The sequence below is a fragment of the Rana temporaria genome, chromosome 4, assembly GCF_905171775.1.
Source record: "Rana temporaria chromosome 4, aRanTem1.1, whole genome shotgun sequence".
NCBI lineage: Eukaryota > Metazoa > Chordata > Amphibia > Anura > Ranidae > Rana > Rana temporaria.
Window position 1 is genome coordinate 179949581 of NC_053492.1, and position 21159 is coordinate 179970739.

Consider the following 21159-nt stretch of genomic DNA (forward strand, 5'->3'; position numbering starts at 1 on the left):
ATGTCATAAGCCTAGGCTTTTTACCAGACAAGAAACAGGAAGTGGGCTGCATAAGTTATTTACTGGCAGAAAACAAAAAATGACTATCCAAAAGTTTAACCACTTCAGCCCCGGACCATTTGGCTGCCAAACGACCGGGCCACTTTTTTGCGATTCGGCACTGCGTTGCTTTAACTGAAAACTGCACGGTCGTGTGACATGGCTCCCAAACAAATAGAGCTTTCTTTTGGTGGTATTTGATCACCTCTGCAGTTTTTATTTTTTGCGCTATAAACAAAAATAGAGCGACAATTTTGAAAAAAAAAAATCTATATTTTTTACTTTTTGCTATCAGTTTAGGCTGATACATATTCTTCTACATATTTTTGGTAAAAACAAACAAAAAAAAAATCGCAATAAGTGTTTGATTGGTTTGCGCAAAAGCTATAGCATCTACAAAATAGGGGATAGCTTTATGGCATTTTTATTAATATATTTTTTTTTTAATAGTAATGGCGGCGAAAAGCAATTTTTATTGTGACTGACATTATGGCAAACACTTTTGATGCCATTTTGGGACCATTCACATGTATACAGCGATCAGTGCTATATAAATGCACAGTTTACTGTATAAATGTGACTGGCAGTGAAGGGGTTAACCACTAGGTGGCTAGAAAGGGGTTGTAAAGGTATGTGTTTTTTCACCTTAATGCATTCTATGCATTAAGGTGAAAAAACATCTCAGCATTAGCGCCCCCCCCCCGTTTACTTACCTGACCCTTCAAAAGTCCTGCGCCGTGAACATACAGGCTTCTCGGCTCATTCATTGGTTGATCAATGGCTGCGCTGTTTTCAAACATATCAAATGACGCAGGGCTGAGTGATACAGTGAGCGGCTATAGCCACCATGCGAGAGTGCGCGCATGAAGGTGGAAAGTTCTTGCAGGGGGGGAGCCGAGACAGCCACTGAGGGACCAAAGAAGACCAGGTTCGGAGCCACTCTGTGCAAAACGAGCTGCACAGTGAAGGCAAGTATAACATGTTTGTTAGTTAGGGAGTGTGGCTATGAGTAACACATCTCTAATCACTGCTCCCGACGAGAGGGAGCAGACGATCAGTGTCACTAGGCAGAATGGGAAGATGCTTGTTTACACTGGCCTCTCCCATTCTGCAGCTCTGTGACCCGATCACGGGACACTGGTGGACAGAGTCCACAGAGACTAAAAGGTCTGCTTTAAGTGCCAGTTCACACCATAGAAACACAATCCGGATACATTCCAAGTGCTTTTTTACATGCACGTTTTTGATGCGTTCCAGTGCGTTTTTTGTACGTTTTTAATGCAGTCTAGTGCTTTTTTTCCACCCCTCTTTTTTTATTAACCTTGGATAAGGACAAGTGTATTCCAGTGTGTTTTTGGTGCATTCCAGTACAGGTAAATTGCAGCATGTTCTACTTTTTTTTTTGGAACTGCAAATACTGGTGTGAACTATGCCATTGAAAAACCATATAACCTACTTTCCATGCGTTTTTGATGCAGAAAAAAAACACACTGGACTGCATGTGGTGTGAACTGGCCCTTAGGGGAGAGATGACCAGTGAGTGAATTAGAAGCTTTGTGGCATCAATCGTTAGAAAGGGGTGTATTTTGGAGATGTTGCGGAGGTGGGAAGGACGGGTTGATGATTTTGCCATTGATCTTGACAGAGATCAGGGGAAGAAGCAAGTGGGGGAGGAAATATTATGAGCTCAGTTTTGGATAGATTGAGTTTGAAGAAGTGGTGTGACATCCAGGCTGATATGTCTGTTAGTAAATTGGTGATAGGTGAGGAGACTGATATGAGGGGCAGAGAAATAAATGTGGGCGTCATTGGTGTAGAAATGGTATTGGAATCCATGGGAGGCTATCAGCTGACCCAGGAACGAGGTGAAGATCGAGAATAGAAAACAGAACCTTGATGGCGAAAGCCAGAGTGGAGTAGGTAGAAACGTGACACTGAAGGTGCGGTGGGATAGGCAGGATGAGAACCAATGAAGAGTATAGTGAGGGAGACCAAAGGAGTCGTTTTTCGATGAGAAGGGGCAGTGGAAAGGTCCAGAAGTAGGAGTACAGAATAGTGTCCATTGGATAAAGGCTACTTTCACACTGGGGCCACTGAGCGTTGGCCGCTAGCCGCCCAAGGGGGTGTTGCAGTGCTTCTGAAGCACTGGCCATTCACTTCAAGGGGCAGGGTGTTTTAGGAGCACTTAAAGGGGTTGTAAAGGTTTGTTTTTTATTTTCTAAAGAGGTTACTTTAAGCTAGTGCATTGTTGGTTCACTTATCTTTTCCTTCAATTTCCCTTATAAATGTTTTTTTTCTTTGTTTGAATTTCTCCTCAGTAAGCTGTTCTAAATGACTTTCCACCGCTCAGGTGAAAGCTTACTGAGGAGGAACAGGAAGTGAGCAATTCAAACAAACAAAAAACATTTAGAAGGGAAATCAAAGGAAAAGGTAAGTGAACCAACAATGCACTAGCTTAAAGGAACCTATTTAGAAAATAAAAGGCGAACCTTTACAACCCCTTTAATACAGCGCTCCCAAACTGCCCCAAAGATGCTGCTTGCAGTGCTTTTCCCAAGGTCCCGCAAGCGCCCCGCCCCAGCATGAAAAGACACACTGAAGTGAACAGGAGGCGGTTGTCAGGCATTATTTAGAGGCTATTGCTAGCGCTAAAACACCTGAAAACAGACTCAGTGTGAAGCCAGTCTTAGCAGTTAGTAATTGGTTTGTGAATTTTAAAGAGGAAGTAAACCCTGATGAGTTTTACTTCCTCTTTTGTTCCCTGCAAGTAAAAGCATAATGGGCTAATATGCATCGCATGCCCATTATGTGCCACTTACCTGCTAATGAAGCCCATGTTGTCCCCAGTGGTGGCCGCATCCATCTTCACCCCTGTTCCTTCCTGGGGCCACGGACTCTGGCTCTGTGACTGGCCAGTGTCACGGGAGCCAACAGCTTAAGCCCTTTAGAAACTGAACAATCGTGCCATTTCTTCAGTGCGCATGCGCCGATGAAGTCAATGCAAACGTATATGATAAATATCTCCTAAAACATGCAGGTTTAGGAGGTATTCCCAGTACCTACAGGCAAGCTTTATTCTAGGTTTACCTGTGGGGTGTAAGGGTTTACAATCCCTTTAAAGCGGTTGTATACCCGCTAAACTTTTTTTTTTTAGAACCCTGTAAGGCAAAATGAGCTAGTATGCACCACATACTAGCTCATTATGAAATACTTACCTTAGAAGATGTTGGTAACTCACCAGGTCCACGCCAAGGTAGTTCTCCAGCACTGCGAGACTTCTTTCTGCCAAGGTCCGGCGTCTGCCGGGCCGTCAGCAGAGAATCGCATTTTCCCTTTTGCGCACGCGCTGCTGCAGTCAGCGGCTCATTGCAAGGGAAATATCATAAAGGTTTAGATTTTTTTACCTAGAGGTAAGCCTTATTATAGGCTTACCTGTAGGTAAACGTTAACAAAATGACTAAACAACCACTTTAAAGCGGGGGGTTCACACGAAAAAAAAGTTTTAACATTAGATTGGGCCTAATTACGGGAAGCAGAATCAGGTGTTTTGTTTAAAATCAATGCAGTACTTACCGTTTTTGAGATTGATGTTCTCCGCCGCTTCCGGGTATGGGCTGCGCGACTGGGCGTTCCTATTTGATTGACAGCCTTCCGACGGTCGCATACAGCGCGTCACAAGTTGCCGAACGTCGGTGCGGCGCTATACGGCGCATCGACGTTCGGCTACTTTTCGGAAACTGGTGACGGGCTGTATGTGACGGTCGGAAGGCTGTCAATCAAATAGGAACGCCCAGTCCCGCAGCCCATACCCGGAAGCGGAGGGAGAACATCTATCTCAAAAAAGGTAAGTACTGCATTGATTTTAATTAAAATACCCGATTCTGCTTCCCGTAATTAGGCCCAATCTACTGTGAAAAATTTATTTTTTGGGTGAACCTCCACTTTAAGAGAGCAGGTTCTGTGGAGTTTTGAGAGTGAACTCCAGACTGAAGGATATAAAGGTTGTTAATCATGGGGTTAGTCTGCTGTAGACCAGGCGTTTGGAAGAAAAATAAATAAGACTGTAGTGGTGCACATGGAAAGGAATAAAACAAGCTCACACCCCTCCATTCAACAGTAAAAAGAAGCGCGCTTTGTGTATATCACACACACGAGGAGCTGAGGAGGCGCTCTGGAGACTTCCCGCTCAGCAGGCACCTGTACGGGTCGTCCGGTGTGAGAATTCCCAGAGAGGTGATGCTGCTTCTATTCCAGGCTGGGATACCATACCAGCACTCTATAATTAGCTGATAACACATGGCCCGTACTAAATGTGGATGGGATCCCCGCCTTCTCTTTCCTTTCACGGCAAAACACTACAAACCCGAGTTAGTGAGTGTCTCCCTCCTCCCCTCACACCCCGCGTGTCCTCTGCCTTCCTCTCCCTCTCCCCTGTAGCGCCCACCATCTCCGGCCTGCTACAGTCTCCTCCCCTTCCTCTCCCCCTCCTCCCTTCGCTCCCTCCCTCCTTGGGTGACGCAGAAACTTTCTAGAAATCCTTCCCATCGCCCTTTGCGTTTCCAACATGGAGGACCTGACGGTGGAAGTGCGCGGCTCTAACGGAGCTTTCTACAAGGTAAGTGGGGAGAGCGGGCGTGTCCCCGGTGTGACTGTGAGCGGGGGACTCGTGCGGCCGGGCCTAAGTGCGGTGCAGGAAGGGGCGGAGGCCCGGGCTTGGCGGCGCTCTCTGGATAGATACAGCGAGCAGTGGAGGCCGCGGCTTTGCAGCGTATGGAGAGCATTGTGGTGCCATGTCTGGGGGGCACTGTATGATCTCATATTGGGATGGTACTCGCCTTACCATGGATCATTCATCCTGGGGGGCCCATCCTGAGGAGAGCTTCAAATGTCTATGGAGCCCTTCTCTAATAATAATAATCATATCATGAGCCATCTATGTAATCAGATATAGTAATAATGGAAGCCATGTATGGGATCAGATATAATAATAGGAGCCATATATATGGGATCAGATATAATAGGAGCCATATATGTGATCAGACAATAATAATAATAATAATAATAGGAGCCATATATGTGATCAGACATAATAATAATAGGAGCCATATATGTGATCAGACAATAATAATAATAATAATAATAGGAGCCATATATGTGATCAGACATAATAATAATAGGAGCCATATATGTGATCAGACAATAATAATAATAATAATAATAATAGGAGCCATATATGTGATCAGACATAATAATAATAGGAGCCATATATGTGATCAGACAATAATAATAATAATAATAATAATAGGAGCCATATATGTGATCAGACATAATAATAGGAGCCATATATGTGATCAGACATAATAATAGGAGCCATATATGTGATCAGACACAATAATAATAATAGGAGCCATATATCTGATCAGACATACTAATACTAATAATAGGAGCCATATGTCTGATCAGACATAATAATACTAATAATAGGAGCCATATATCTGATCAGACATAATAATAATAATAGGAGCCATATATCTGATCAGACATAATAATAATAATAGGAGCCATATATCTGATCAGACATAATAATAATAGGAGCCATATATGTGATCAGACACAATAATAATAGGAGCCATATATCTGATCAGAAATAATAATAATAGAAGCCCAATATGTGATTAGATGTAATAATGGAGACCATGTATGTGATCAGATATTTTTATTATTATATCTGATCACATACATGTCCCCCATTATTACATCTGATCACATTTTGGGCTTATTATTATATCTGATCAGATATATGGCTTGTAGTATTATTTTTTCTGATCAGAATATTGGCTCTTATAATAATTTATTTTTATAATAATATCTGATCAGATATATGGCTACTATTATTATGTCTGATCCTATACATGGCTTCTATTATATCTAAATAAATATTTATATATATCTCCTATTATTCTTATAATAGAAGCCATGTATGTGAATGCATCAGTATTCTTAAAAGCTGTAACTTCTTTTTATTATCTCCATATTGGCCCAGCAGATCCTGAACTCTTCTGTCTGGTCGGATTCTGAAGCAGGGAGCGGTTGTGGATGGGCACCGTGTCTGGCAGGGGTTGTGGATGGGCGCCGTGTCTGGCGGGGGTTGTGGATGGGCGCCGTGTCTGGCGGGGGTTGTGGATGGGCGCCGTGTCTGGCGGGGGTTGTGGATGAGCGCCGTGTCTGGCGGGGGTTGTGGATGGGCGCCGTGTCTGGCGGGGGTTGTGGATGGGCGCCGTGTCTGGCGGGGGTTGTGGATGGGCGCCGTGTCTGGCGGGGGCTGTGTCTGGTGGGGGTTGTGTATGGGCGCTGTGTCTGGCGTGGATTGTGGTGGGCGCCATGTCTGACGATAACGGCACACTTTCCTTGAAGTTAGATTTGCCCAGGTTTTTTTTTATTTTTTATAATCTGATATGCCCATCTGTTCAGCTTTTTCTAAAGCTGAACTTTCACTGATTTCATGACCCCAGTAAAATGACACGTTACACAATCTGGGGGGCCTAAAAAGGGACTTGTGGTTCTGCATGGGCACCTGACCTAATGTAAATGGTCTGTGCCTCTAGAACCCTGGTGCCCAACCTGAGGACCTCAGCAGTCTAGTCAGAATATTAATCTCTACCAGCCTCATGTAACATGGTTCCAGTTTTGTATTTGTCTTCTGCAGTATATCCCCAGCTACAAATGTAACCTATCCACACTCTCTGAACCTCCTTTTCCTCTATTGGGTCTGCAGTTTCTGACATTACTTCTATTGAACATTACATGTGGCCCTTTGGTGTAATCAGGAGCTGCATTTGAGGCCCTATTTAGCTCATACATTGACAACTAATGCTAGAATTTAAAAGATTTGTAAATTTTTTCATGTCTTTTCACATAGATTGTTGCAGTGTTTGTATTCTTTTCTGCATAGACCCAAATGTTGCTGGTCTTCCAAAATGTTTTTCCAATGCAAGACTCGAGCAAATAAAAAAACTCTGCTCCAAAACTGAGCTGCTTAACTTTACTCGCTGGTTGTATGCACTACATTTGGAGTAACAACTGTTTAGATTCTAGAGCCCTGGGGCCACACGTAGCTTGTTGGCACTTATGTGTGGCCTTGTGTTACTTTTTCTACATTGCCCATCCCCTTTCTCTGTTTATGATTTAAAGTGGATCTTGCTGAGGTATGTATGGCATAGGTATGGGAGCACAAATGTGGATGCCTTGATTTGTAAAAAGACTTAGGCCCCTTTCACATGTGCGGACCGTATGTCCGCATTTTCATCCATCCGTTGCGGATGGAAAAGGGACATACATGGGTCCCTATGTGATTGCGGGTGTCAGCCGATAACCATCTGCTGACACCCGTAATCACCCGCCTCCGCAATGATCCGATTTTTCGGACGGAAGAAAATCCTATTTTTCTTCCGTCTGACGGATCGGATGAACACGGACATACGGTCCGTGTTCATCCGATCCCCCATAGGGGAGAGCGGAGAAAACACAGGGCGGTCCCTGCACAGTGTGCGGAGACCGCCCTGTCAGCCGACGGCTCAGCGGGGATTTTACGGAGGATCCCCGCTGAGCAAAGCGGACACATGGAGGCGGATAATTACTGATCCGCCCGTGTGAAACGGCCCTAATACCAATCTTTTGCAGTCAGATATGTGTATCCAGTTTTCAACTTTTCTGAAACATGTTGCCAGTGTCTAACGACTCCTATAGCATGTTGCAGTCTCTGACCGCTTTCTCTAGGATTATACCGCTGGTTTTCATGTGTGGCCTTTATGCAATGTTAGGGGCTGCATTTGAGGCCCACTGTCTCAAGTGAAGTGACCACCACTTTTCTAGAGTGGTCTCAAAACTGTGACCCTTTGCTTGCCTTTATCTGGCCCTTGGGGAAATAATACATTAACTGACAACACTGATGGGACACCATTCCCCTTACAAACACCATCAACTGGGCACTATTCCTCCCATTAAAACAAACAAGGCACTAAACCCGGGGCATTTTCTACTCCCACTGGCCACAGTCTGGCTCGCCTGAAGAACCGTAAACTTGCCCTTTGCTTAGAAACTTTGGCGACCCCTGGTCTAGAGCAGATGGGGAAGTACTTGGGGCTCCCAGAATATTATTATATAGGCTTTATATAATGGCAACAGTTTGCAGAGCTCTTTTCAAAATAAAAGAAGACAGTATAACCAGAATACCATTTTTTAAGATTAGGGATAGGAGGGCCCTGTCCATGAAAGCTTACAATCTAGCATAGATTCTTGAGAGTCAGGATTGAAAAGGGATGAGGCCTTGTAATTGTCGCACATTCTTTTTTTCTCACAACTGCTTGTATGTCGCCAGCCCCAAATAACTAATAATGAGTTTATTTTGGTGTGCCATTGTGATTGGACCCAGATATTGTAGCAAGGTATCCAGTTGTCTGTTGTTTCTGTGGATCTTCTAAGCATGTTAATAGTTACTCTGTTAGTTGATGCAGCCTTGCTAGGAAACCATTCAATGGCTGTAAACAGTAGGGTTTTCACTCCTGTTTTACAATAAATGCTGTCAAAGTATAGGTGAATCCTGTTTCTTTATATCTGCAGTAGATTTTGGCTGATTACTTTCTGAAGAAAGTGTTTTTATAAGATGTAATCCGTTTTAGTATTTTTATTTATTTTTTATTTTTAACCTAGCATGAAATATTTTAGTGACATGACCTCCTGGTATTTTATAGCAGAGTTCCACCTACTTTTACAAGGTGGTCCTAAACTAAAGGCTACCCCTTGTTTTTAGATCTTTTTATTTTTTTCCCTCTTCCCTACCTTTTTAGAAACAATAAATTTACTTCCGTCCTAGCCCGGCTGTGGTGCAGTACGTCACGTCCTCTTCTGCGGCGAGCCCTCCCTCCCCCGCTACCTTCTGGGACCTGTGTGTGTGCGCACACAGTAGGAAACTGGCTGTGAAGCCTGAGGGCTCCACTGCCAGTTTCCCTTAGTTGGAATGGTGGCGCCTGCACCTGAGCCAGTGAACGAATCGGCCTCGGGGGGCCGACACCACAGGCTCCCTAGATAGGTAAGCGTCCTCATTACATGTCAGCAGCTACAGTACTTGTAGCTGCTGACTTTAAATTTTTTTTTTTTTAAAATTGTGTCTGGAACTCCGCTTTTTAAATATATTTGTTGGTTCTCTTGTTAAAAAAATATATTTGTTTGTTGGTAGGCCTTGGCACGCATTGTTTAATTTGCTGTCAAAACTATTCATCTAAGGCAGTGTTTCTCAACTCCAGTCCTCAAGGCACCCCAACATGTCATGTTTTCAGGCTTTCCATTATTTTGCACAGGTGATTTGATCAGTTTCACTGCCTTAAGCTGGATACACACTATACAACTTTTGTTGTTCAATTTCCTTTTAGGCTTGGTTCACACCTAAACCGGTGTGAATCACACAGCAACACTGTCCGGGAGGGAAATCCTGAAAACATGACTTGTTGGGGCACCTTGAGGACAGGAGTTGAGAAACGCTGATCTAAGACCCCTTTCACACGGTGCAAATCCGTTTTGACAGAAACTCTAGCTTGCTCAGGGATCGATCGCTCTGTTCATCCTCTGCTGAGCAGGCAGATGACGGGTCCATCTCTGCTCACTGTGCAGAGATGGACCTGTCGGAGTCCTGTTCTCCTGTATGGGGTGATCCGAAAAAAAAAAGACAACCTGTCAGATTTCATCCGTTCAAATCTGACCTGCTGGACAGATGGCAAACATATCGGCATCTGTCTGTTTTTAGCAGATTTGGTCTCACTGAAAAATGGACAGGTGGACCTGATCAATTGGATCGTGTAAAAAGGGGTAAAAAAGTGAAAATAAAGTGTTTATTTAAAAAAAAAAATCATACTTGCCTGCTCCTGTGCAATGGTTTTGCACAAAACAAACCGGATCCTCCTCTTTTTGGGTCCCCTGCTATCGTTCCTGGCGCCTCCCTCCGGCTGCCTCCATAGCTCTGCCCCCCCCCCTTCTTTATGATTTTTTCACTGGCTATGATAGAATGCACAAAGGTAAAAAAAACTTTTACCCATCAGAACCACTTTAAATGAAGGGTTATGTTTTGTATTTTGTCTATTTCGCCTATCTGACTTTTTACAGACACGCATGCAAGAAGAGCTAGCCTGCAAAGAAAAGATTTGTATACGTACCTGTCCTGGGTTGCCAAACTTGTCTCTAGGAGATAATCTTGCTGAAGACTCTAAAGCATCCGGAACACCTCTGGGTGTGTTGGATGCCTGGTCACCTATTGCACACTATGGTATCTTCTGCTAGTAGTCCCTGTGTCCTTTTTTTATTTCAAATTTTACAAAAAAAACTTTAATAAAAAACACCAGCCCTGTAAAAGAAGCCCATCTATACTTGCACCCTTCTGGTAGTCCATGTCTTAAAACTCTGCAACTACAATGCTCTCTGATCGCTGTAGGTCTACCACATTTCCAGGTGTAAAAACATGTGGTTTCCTTTGCACTCAATGGTTTATCTTGCCAGCTCATGCGACTTGTAGGGACAGACGTGCCAGTAAAAGGTATTCACCTTATCTGACTGGCCACATACCTTCAGCGGTTGGAGTCTAGAGCAGTAAGGCTGCATTCACACTACAGCGTTTTGAATCAAGGCTAGATTTGCTGCAAATCCGCCCTTGATTTGACAGTGCCGATGTGTGAATGACAAAGCGCGGGACTCACATTTGAGATGCCATTCATATGATAATTTGCGCGGTAATCCACTTTGCTGGAAGCATGTTGACCCAAAGTAACCCCTGAACTTTTTCCGGGTGACATGCTTGCCACGAGTGCAGCGCAAATTATTGTGCGGCAATCGCAGCAGACATGCACCGCAATTTGAGGTGTCATTCAAATCAATCGCATCTTAAATGCGAGTCCCGCGATTTGTCATTCACACATCGGTGCTATCAAATCGTGTCACATCGGCCCATGATTCAAAATGCTGTAGTGTGAATGCAGCTTAAAGTGGTTGTAAACCCTTGTTTACAACTTTATGCTACAGGTAAGCCTATATTAAGGCTTGCCTGTAGCTAACAAGGATATCTCCTAAATGCACGGTTTAGGAGATGTCCCTGTATTTGCATGTACCGAGGTCATGCGGCACATGCACATTTAAGCCAACTGGAGCAATGGCACTATGTGCCGTTGCTCCAGTTGTACTGTGCTGTTCCCGCGCACATGCGTGGCTCCGACCAAGCTCAGCGCCGGAGCCGCGAAACCCGGAAGTCACTCCGGGACAACATGTCGATGGCCGGAGGGGGAGACGTAGATCGCTGCGGGGGCTTCGATCAGAGGTAAATAGTACATAATCGTATGCTATGCATACTAGCTGATTATGAGTTTTTGTCTTGCAGGGTTTATAGTTTTTCTAGTTTTGTTTGGAAAGGTTTACTTCCTCTTTAAGGCCTCGTGCACACTGGGCGTTTAGCCTCTGCATACGATTCTATCATTTTTGTGCTGGCAGAGGGGAACAGCTGCCAGCAACCTGTAAAAGTGAAGTTGCTGTGGCTAGATGGTGCACCAAATGGTGCTATGTTTAGGGCAGTATAACGTGAGAACTGTGCATTGTCTACATTCGTTTCTGGGTGCATACTGCCCTAAAGCCTGCTATAGGTGGAGCGGTTTTTCTGTCCTGCAGCCACAGGTTGCAGGAAAGAAAATTGCTCAACTCCCCCGTCAACACAGTCGGTGTTGATGGGGGGGAATCCCTCTCATAGAGCCTACCCTGCTGGGAGAATGCAGTGATTGCTGCTATTGGCTAGCAATAATTGCATGTAAAATCAATCAGCTTGAGTACGTTTAGCCTACCCATACATGGTGGATATCTTTGCCAGTCCCTGCTGATCTGGCTGAGATTTGAACAGTCTATGGTCGGCTTAAAGTGATTTTGGTGCTAGGGTGGCATGCTGGGCAAGTACAAAGCCATTTCTTTGCAGACCTAAATTTGTTTTTAGCTTTTAAAATGGCAACAGCTACTTGAAATGTATCAGAATGCAATATAAATGTATCTCTATGCACAATGTCATTTAATTCTGGGTGTATAATCGAGGATGCAGTAATTAAGGGACAGTCAGTATTGCTATATAGTCAGAAAAAGACCTAAAATATGTTGCCAAGGAGTTGACACTTCCAGTTCAAGAGTATTTCAGCTGTTCCTGTCAGTCTCCTATCACAGGCGCATTGTCAGCTATTTGAAGCGTGTTACTCTTTCTATTTATAAACTGGCTTCCTTCATGTGGTAGTCTATATAGAAAATTATTTATTTTAATTTTGTATAACTTTTAGTAGTGAATTTGTTTACCCAGTACCTGATAAGTATCCTCACTAAGACTGTATGATCAGTTTCCTCGGCCAATCAGAGGAAGCCCTCTGTTTAATTGATAAAATACTAGACTTCTGAAACAGGAAGTTGCCTGACCTGCTGATAAACCGTGCTACATAAGCCTAGTACACAGTAACAGATTTTTTTTTTTTCATCCAACCCAGCAGGTTGAACAAAAAAAACTGATAGCTCCAGTCGGAGGTGCTGTACTTTTAATGACCCAACATTAGTAAAGCGATCTCCCCCGCTGAACTGATGTGTTCTGACAGTGGGATGGCCCCCTTTCCCAGAACACTCCAATCGGCGCTCTCAGCCATTGGCTGAGAACGCTGATCGGGAGTCTGTTGGCTGGATGGCTTCTGTCAGACCGACTGACATATATACATAGGCCGAATGTCAACTGGCCTTTATTGAACCGGCTGATGTCTTCCAACATTTGGCTCGTATGTTTGGGGCTTTAGGCCAGGTTTACATACACTATATTGTCAAAAGTATTGGTACTCCTCTACACACACACACCTACTTTAATGGCACCCCAGTCTTAGTTCGTATGGTTCAATATTGAGTTAGCCCGCCCTTAGCAGCTGGGATACCAGACCTTTCCTCTTTCTTCGTATTAGCGGCGACCCAATCAATATACGATTATTGCGATTATTTTATTTTTTACTAAAAATATGTTGAATACGTATCAGCCTAAACTGAGGAAATTTTTTTAAAAAGTGTGATATTTATTAAATAAAAAAGTAAAAAATGTGTTTAAAAAAAAAAAAAAAAAAATTGTCGCTTTTTTTTTGTTTATAGTGCAAAAAATAAAAACCGCAGAGATGATCAAATACCACCAAACGAAAGCTCTATTTGTGGGGGGGGGGGGGGGAGACATAAAGATTTAGTTTGGGTACAGTGCTGCATGACCACGCAATTGTCATTCAAAGTGCAACAGCGCTGAAAACTAAAAATTGGTCTGGGCAGGAAGGGGGTGAAAATGCCCTGTATGGAAGGGGTTAAAGTGTAACTAAAGGTAAAACTTTTGGTTTTATTTCGGATAGAGTGGAGAGGTATTGGTACGCTTGTCAGGTTCTATTGCTATCTGTGCTTCTCTATTTGTCCTGTTTTATCATTAAAAGTGAAAGTAAAAAACAAATCCCGAAGTTTGGGTTCCCCTCAGAAAAGTAAGAGGGGAAATCTTCCACTGGGGACACTAGTTCTGGTGACTCGGTTGTCCCCAAAAGATTCTTTAGTTGTAATTCCTCTTCCTATTTGGCTATGGGACAGGAAGTGAGGGGAAATGTCCGTGATGGGACACAGATGATAAACGGGGCAATAACCAGTGGGCAATAACCCGTGGGCGCACGGAGACACAGGATCCTGTGCCTCCGTGCACCCCCACCTCCCCCGCCGTGACGGGCTGTAATTGAGGCCGCAGTTTTGCGGCCTTGTAGGCTGCAAAGCCGCGGCCTCAATTACCGGTGGGCGCCAGGTCACAATTTCTTGTTGCAATTGTCGAGCCCTGATGTAGCAGGAGGCTGAATATTCTGCAATATTTACATTTTTGATAAACTCATTCAATTAATCCAAGCGCTGCAAGCTGAGATAACCTGCACTGCATTGATGCATTCACACAATTATCCCAGTAACCATGAGATAAAACAAAGTTCAGGAATATTCCTTTATCCCATAGTTTTGCAAATCTATGTACACTACAAACTGTATGATCACTTCTAAATTCACTGCTTTACTAACCTGACGGCTTATTATTCTAAATGGTGAACCTTAATTTTGATTGCAAATATTAAAGATTCTAACTACCCCCAAGAATGAGTCCTTACATTTAAAGAGCACCTGTCATTTAGGGTCCATCATGGCAGCGCCTGTTAGTGGACATCCACTCACCTGCCACATCCCTCACTTTGTTTTGTCACTGCCGCATCACTAGTCGTCCCATTAAAGCGAATGAGACTGTCAGTGAGTCAACAGCGAGCGTGTCAGAAGAGGAGCCGCTGCGGGACAGAGATGGATAGATGATAGTTGCTCTTTAAAAATTGATTTAAAGTTGTAGTAAACTCTTTACTACCACTTTTACCTACAGGTAAGCCTATAATAAGGCTTACCTGTAGGTATAAAGAATAGCTCCTAAACCTGTACGGTTTAGGAGATATTCCCCTCGCAATGCGCCGCTTATTGCATCGGCGCATGCGCAGCGGGGATCCTCGGCTAAAGGGCTGCCGGACCTTGCCGGAATGAAGTCTCCCACGCGCATGCGCGGGAGTGATGACATGGCCGGTCCAGCCAATCACAGCGCTGGAGCGGCGATACCTGGAAGACACACCGAGGCAAGATGACATCTCGCTCGGCGTGGACCAGGTAAGTTCTCTACACCTCGTTCCAAGATAAGTATTTCATGAGCTAGTATGCGGTGCATACTAGCTGATTATGCCTTTTGCCTTGCAGGTGTAAAAAAAATAATATTGCGGGTATACAACCGCTTTGAATCAAATCTACCCTGCTTTTAAAGTTTGAGATCTTTGGTGTTGTCCCTGCTGTACTCCAAGTGATGCCTTTCATTGAAACGGATCTTGTAACGAAGCAGTAACTCAGAACACTAAGGGTATAAATAAGACGTATGATGGTCTGAGTTGTAGATGAATGGGCACAGGTGCAAGTAACACACTTGACTAGAAGTATTTTAGTTATTTAAATGCAGCTGGTAAAACAGGCGTTGTTTTAGCATGATTTGCCTTAGGGGACTTTTCCTTACTTTAAGCTGGTCATACAGTTGGTATCTTTCTGGGAATTTCCACCACTTTTGATCAAGGTAGAATCAAAATCTTGAGCGATTATCTGTAGACTTTAGTGGTTTTGATCAACTACAAGGATATTGATGTCCTCTTCATTTTGAATCGATTTTTTATTTTCCCCAATAACTTTTTTATTTTTTCTTTTTTTAGCCCACCTTGATTGATCAAATTAAAGTGGTGGGGCTCTTTCATGCTTGCGGTGGAGTGCAGTACCCTCTGAAGAGAGATCTGTATTTGGAAAGCTTTTTAAGAGGGTGTTTTACCCATTATATCGGCTCCTCACTGCCTGATTTGACACTATAAGGCCCCTTTCACACTTGTGGACCGTATGTCCACTTTTTCATCCATCCTTTTGCGGATGAAAAAGGGACATACATTGGTCCCTATGAGATTGCGGGCGTCAGCGGATGAACATCCGCTGACACCTGATCTTGTCCGCCTCCGCAAAGATCCGATTTTGCAGACGGAAGGAAACACTATTTTTTCTTCCATCTGCAGATCGGATGAACACGGACATACGGTCCGTGTTCATCCGATTTCCCCCCCTCCCCCCATAGGGGAGAGCAGGGAGACCGCCTTGTCATCCGCCGGCTCAGCGGGGGTCAACGGAGCGATCCCCACTGAGCTTACGGAGGCGGATCATTACTGATCTGCCCCGTGTGAAAGGGGCCTAATGCTGTACAATCCATGTGTCCTGGGATGTACGATGAAGAAAACGTAATTTTTGGTTGACAGGCCCTTTCGTGTTTGTGCACTTAAAAATATGGTGTGCATTTAGCAAAAATGCATATTGAGTTTTTAATTGAAAATTATGAAAATTGTAATCGATTAATTTCATAATCGATTAGTTGTCGATTAATCGATTAGTTGTTTCGGCTCTACTTCTAACCCCACGCTGTGATAGACAGAACACATCCCAGCATTGGACCCGCATTCTGTCTATCACAGCGTGGTTAGGAGCAGGCGGGGCTGTGTGCGAGCAGAGCGGAGACAGTTTGAATGTGTGTTTTACCGCTCTGCAATCCCGCGGCACACCGCGTATCAGGTGTGTGCCGATCCGAAGTCATTGATCCATGCGGATCAATGACGATCCGTTGCATCTCTACTGGTAATGGTGGCGATCTGCAGAAAATATTTTTTTTTTTTTTTTTTAGGACTGTGACAAATCTGACCCCAGGTGACCCTTTTTGGGGACCAGTGATCAGTGCTCAAAAAATGCACTGGTCAATGTATAAATGACACTGGCAGGGAAGGGGTTAACACGGGAGCGATCAAGGGGTTAACTGTGTGGGGGATGGGTTCACTTGATCGCTGTTCCTGATCACTAAGAACAGCAGATGTCCATGTTGTCCCATGTCAGAACGGGGATCCACCTTGTTTACTTACGCAGATCTCTGTTTCGACTTTCTGTGCAGTGATCGCGGGTGGCCAGCAGTCTGCGGGACCAGTGTGCACGTGCTCCCGCACAGTATTGGTACACTGGTTTAGTGCTGCTTGGTTGCTTTTATTTGTTTATTTGTCATGCTTTTTTACTGAGAAGTGGCTTCCATCTGTCCACTCTACCATACATGTCTGATTGGTGGAGTGCTGCAGAGATAGTTGTTCTTCTGGACGGTCCCCTCTCTCCACAAGGAACCACTGGAGTTTTTTAAGAGTGACCATCAGGTTCTTGGTCACTCCGCTGACTAGGCCCTTCTCCCATATCGCTCTGTTTGGCCAGGCGTCCCCGCTCAGAACCGTCCTGATGGTTCCAAACTTTTCATTAACGAATGATAGCGGCCACTGTGCTCATTGGGACCTTTAAAAACTTTTCTGTACCCTTCCCCAGATCTGTGCCGCGATACAATCCTGCATCGCAAGTCTACAGACAATTCCTTGGACTTTGTGGCTTGATTTGTGCATAGCATACTAGCTCATTATGTGGCACTTACCTGAAATTGAAGCCCCCAAAGTTCTCCCCGTTCCCCACCGCCGCCATTTCCCCTTGCAGATTTTTCCTGTTATCGCTGCTCCGGCACTGTGATTGGCTGGAGCTGCGATGACGTCACTCCCACACATGTGCGTGGGACCCGCAGATCCCTACGCATGCACGGGAATACGGCACTAACCCCAATTATGCCATTCACAAAAACAGCGCCGTAGACATCGGTGCCTGTCATTATTGTAAATATGTCCTAAACGTGCAGGTTTAGGAGATATTTCTTGCACCTACAAGTAAGCCTTAATCTAGGCTTGGGTGCAAGTTGTGTGGTTGGGTTTACAACCACTTTAATTACATCTTGTGCCATGAGGCTCAAATTGAATTGTAAAAGCCACATAGTCCACTCCAGACATAATCCAAGCATCCATATTAGATTGTATATTCACTAGTTACCTAGATAAGTCGTGCTTCATATACTAGGACTTTAATTGAGGGACTGGGACATTTATGAAGCTGCAGCAAAGCTGTACATTAGTTCAAACATGATATACATCAATTACAAAATCTTTTGTTGGTGACTATTTTTTGAGGACATTGGGAAGCCACTGTCACATTTAACATCCTACAGAGTTATGGGCAGAAAGCTAGAGGAAGAGTGTACAGAAACCTGACATCGCACCCACAATCCACTGATTAGGGGTGCAGGCTTCTATAGGTACATTTAACCTCCCTGGCGGTATGATTATTTCAGAAAAAAGGTGCTGAAAGCGGTACCATTATTTGCAAGGAAATTTGGCGTTTTATACTGTAGGCCTGTAATTTTTAGGAATAACTCACTTAAATCTGTCCAAACAAGAGTCTAGTAGGCATCTCGGGTATGACTTTTTTTTAAAAACAAAATTATAAATTATAATATAATAAATTATAAATATTTATACCAAATATAATTATAATAAAAAATTATAATAAAAATTATTCAATAATGTAATCAACTCAAAATCACTGAAATTTGCTCAGTTGCAGAATTTTCGCTGTCATTACTTTTATTTTTTTATGACGAATTTCCCCACAAATCGCTATCGCACAATTCTGCAAGTGATTATAATTTATTATCGCTGTTTTCTAGCTGCTCTAAAATTATTTTTGACATAAAGGGACACTTTTAGTTGCTATGGACAATCTACAGTTTGCAGGCAGAAAGAACAGTTTTTATTAAATAAATGTACATGCACGACACTGGGCAGACCACTAGGGACAAGGGGGGGGTGTGTATTTTTTAAATGCAGTACTGTAATCTATAAGATTACAGTATACTGTATGTAAGGTGTTTGTTTACCTTTTTTAATTTGGCGTCGTTCTCCGCTCCCGTGCTCCTGATGCCTGGCAATGAAGAGGGGTGTTTCTCGCAATGAAGTCAGTGGGTGGAGGGTGCGGAGAGGAGAGTGAGTCCTCAACAGGCTGGCAGCAGCGAGAGGTAAGCTGGCTGGGGCAGGGGTACCAGGGGACAACCGCATTTCCGTCACAGAAGTGACACTCCGTGTCTTCGTCAGAGTTTGAACATTCCGACGCCCATCTTGGTACACCCTGTACTCGGCCACAGTAAGCCAGCAGCGGCCATTCATCCTCCTATACTGCTTGGAGTCCATTAGAGCAGGGGAAGGCAACTTTTCAGGGGTTGAAATATACCTAGACAACATGGAAAACATCAAAAGATTCTTGGGTAAGGGTGGGGGGAAAAAAACTGTTAATCACAGTGTAGTAACCATTGTCCTGCCTCTGACCCTCCCCATAGTGTCCTGTCCCCCTTCACATCACCATTCGCCCTCCTCCTAACTGTAGTGTTCTTTTCCCCTCTGTCCTCTTCACATCACATTCCGGTTTGCGGATGAAAAAGGGACATACATTGGTCCCTATGAGATTGCGGGTGTCGGCGAATGAACATCCGCTGACACCCGATCTTGTCCACCTCCGCAAAGATCCGATTTTGCAGACGGGAGAAAAACCTATTTTTTCTTCCGTCTGCAGAGCGGTTCAGATGAACACGGACGTACGGTCCGTGTTCATCCGATCCCCCCCATAGGGGAGAGCAGAGAAAAGAAAGGGCGATCCCCGCTGAGCATACGGAGGCGGATCATTACTGATCCGCCCCGTGTGAAAGAGGCCTTAGTCTTCATGTGGTTAAACTGACCTAATTTACAGACCAGTTCTTTGCTTTGATCTAAAGGAACCATGAGATACTTTGTTTCTCTTTTATCACTGCTGTTTTTTTTTTCCTTTTTTCTTTTGACAGCTCTGAGCAGAGAAGGTTCTTAACTTGTTACATAGAATTGAGGAAATACTGTATTAAAGAGGCGCTCCAACCTGGGGGAAAAAAATATGTAGAACTATAGGCAAAACTTTTTTTTTTTTTTTTTTCCATATTGGATTGAGCAAGGAAGGGTAATAACCCCTGTAAGGTTTATTTCTCTTTTGTTCATGGACAGACACAGCCTCAATCTTGACTTGGTGGGTATTTGCCTTCCTTTAGGAGTTGACTAGGCAGAAACTTATATAAAAGGTAATTTATCATACACACCCTATAGCCCCGCCCCCTCTCTCTGCATCTCGCAGATCAGTTTTTCGTTTCTGCCTAGTTTCAGGAGAAGACATGGCTCCCTTCAGGCCCATGGCTTGAAGGCTGTTAGTTCAAGATTCTGGATTTTTATTTTTTTCCTGCGATCTTAGATCAACTGCCGACAGGCTGGATCCTAGATCCTTGTATTCTTCCCAGTTTCAGCCATCGAGCGTGTGCCGACCGTAGCTGTGCGCTGGGTCGTCCACGACATGCCTGTCGCTCTACGGGTGGCCGGTGAGCTATACGCTCCAGGGCTTGCATAAAGACCGGTCTATAGGGCCGAGTCGCAGTAGCCTGGCCGACAGTGCATCTTCCGCATGGTAACAGATGACTATCCGGGATGCTCCAGCATAAAACCACAGGAGGGTAAGTACTACTACCTTGCTTCGGCAAGAAAACAGAGCTGGGCATCCCTGGAGAGGTGAGTAAAGGGCTCTATAGTTCCCTTCTACCCTCCTTCCCCTTCCCTCCTCTCTAGTCTGCTGAGGTGGGGGTTGCCCTGGGGGGAGCTCCACCTAAGAACCAATATAAAGTATAAGTGCATAGATATTGCTTACTTGTGTCCATGTTGTCAGCGACTGCTTCCCTCTTTCAATGTAGAGAGCTGCATAAGAGATTCTGCGTCTGTGTGTCTGGCGACCATTTTTTTCTGTGACCATGCTGGATTGTTTGTATACCTGGCGGCCATTTTCTTGTAGCCACTGTTGGCCTCTACTCAGAGCTCGGCGGCCATACTTCTGGGGTCTACATGCACTACTAGCCACCCAGCGCTGGATGTGTTGCTCACACTGCGCCCAAGGGGTGGCTGTATCGCGTCTCCCGGCCGCTCAGCGGCCTGCATGGTGCGCCCCAAGAAGGGCGCTTAGAACTGCTATCCTCCGGCAGCATTTCCCCATGAAACTGGGGCCTCTAGCGTCTCGCTCGGTGGTCATTTTTTTGTAGCCCATGCTAGTATTGCAGCACTGGCGGCCATGCTTTTGGGGCCTCAGTATGCTTGACCTCTAGCGCCTGAGCGGCGGCCATCTTATAAATCAGCAGCCAAACAGACACAAGTTGCTGACTAGCAAACAAGCTGATAATGACAGCAGCCTTGTAGATAGCAGCCATTCAGCAGACTGACAGTTATATTCAGCGGACAAGAAGCCGCTCAGCTAAACGACACTGCACTGCTGGTTCCAGGGTGGCAAGTCCTCTGGGGGGGGGTACCCCCTCATCTCTGCTGCAGTTAGGAGGGTGGGTTGTCCACCTTGCTTGGAATCCCTGTGTCAAGCGTGTGGGCAGCATGGTGTCAGGGACAGACGTTTTTTTTCTCTGAAACACCTGAGTTTGCAATTGATGCCCCGGTACCCGATGTATCGGTGGACGCTATGTCGACAATCCTAGATGCCTTCATTGCCAGGGTGGAA

General features: G+C 44.6%; 1 protein-coding gene across 2 annotated transcripts in view; it reads left to right on the forward strand.

Annotated features, from left to right (window-relative positions):
- Positions 1-4528: 4528 nt before the first annotated feature.
- FXR1 (FMR1 autosomal homolog 1) overlaps positions 4529-21159 on the forward strand; it is a 77699-nt gene continuing 61068 nt past the window's right edge. Inside the window, exon 1 of one of the 2 annotated variants that reach the window (XM_040349434.1) lies at positions 4529-4654. In XM_040349434.1, coding sequence (XP_040205368.1) covers positions 4604-4654 — 51 coding nt within the window. In that variant the 5' untranslated portion in view covers positions 4529-4603. The remainder of the gene's footprint in view (positions 4655-21159) is intronic. The other variant, XM_040349435.1, reaches the window with a different exon arrangement.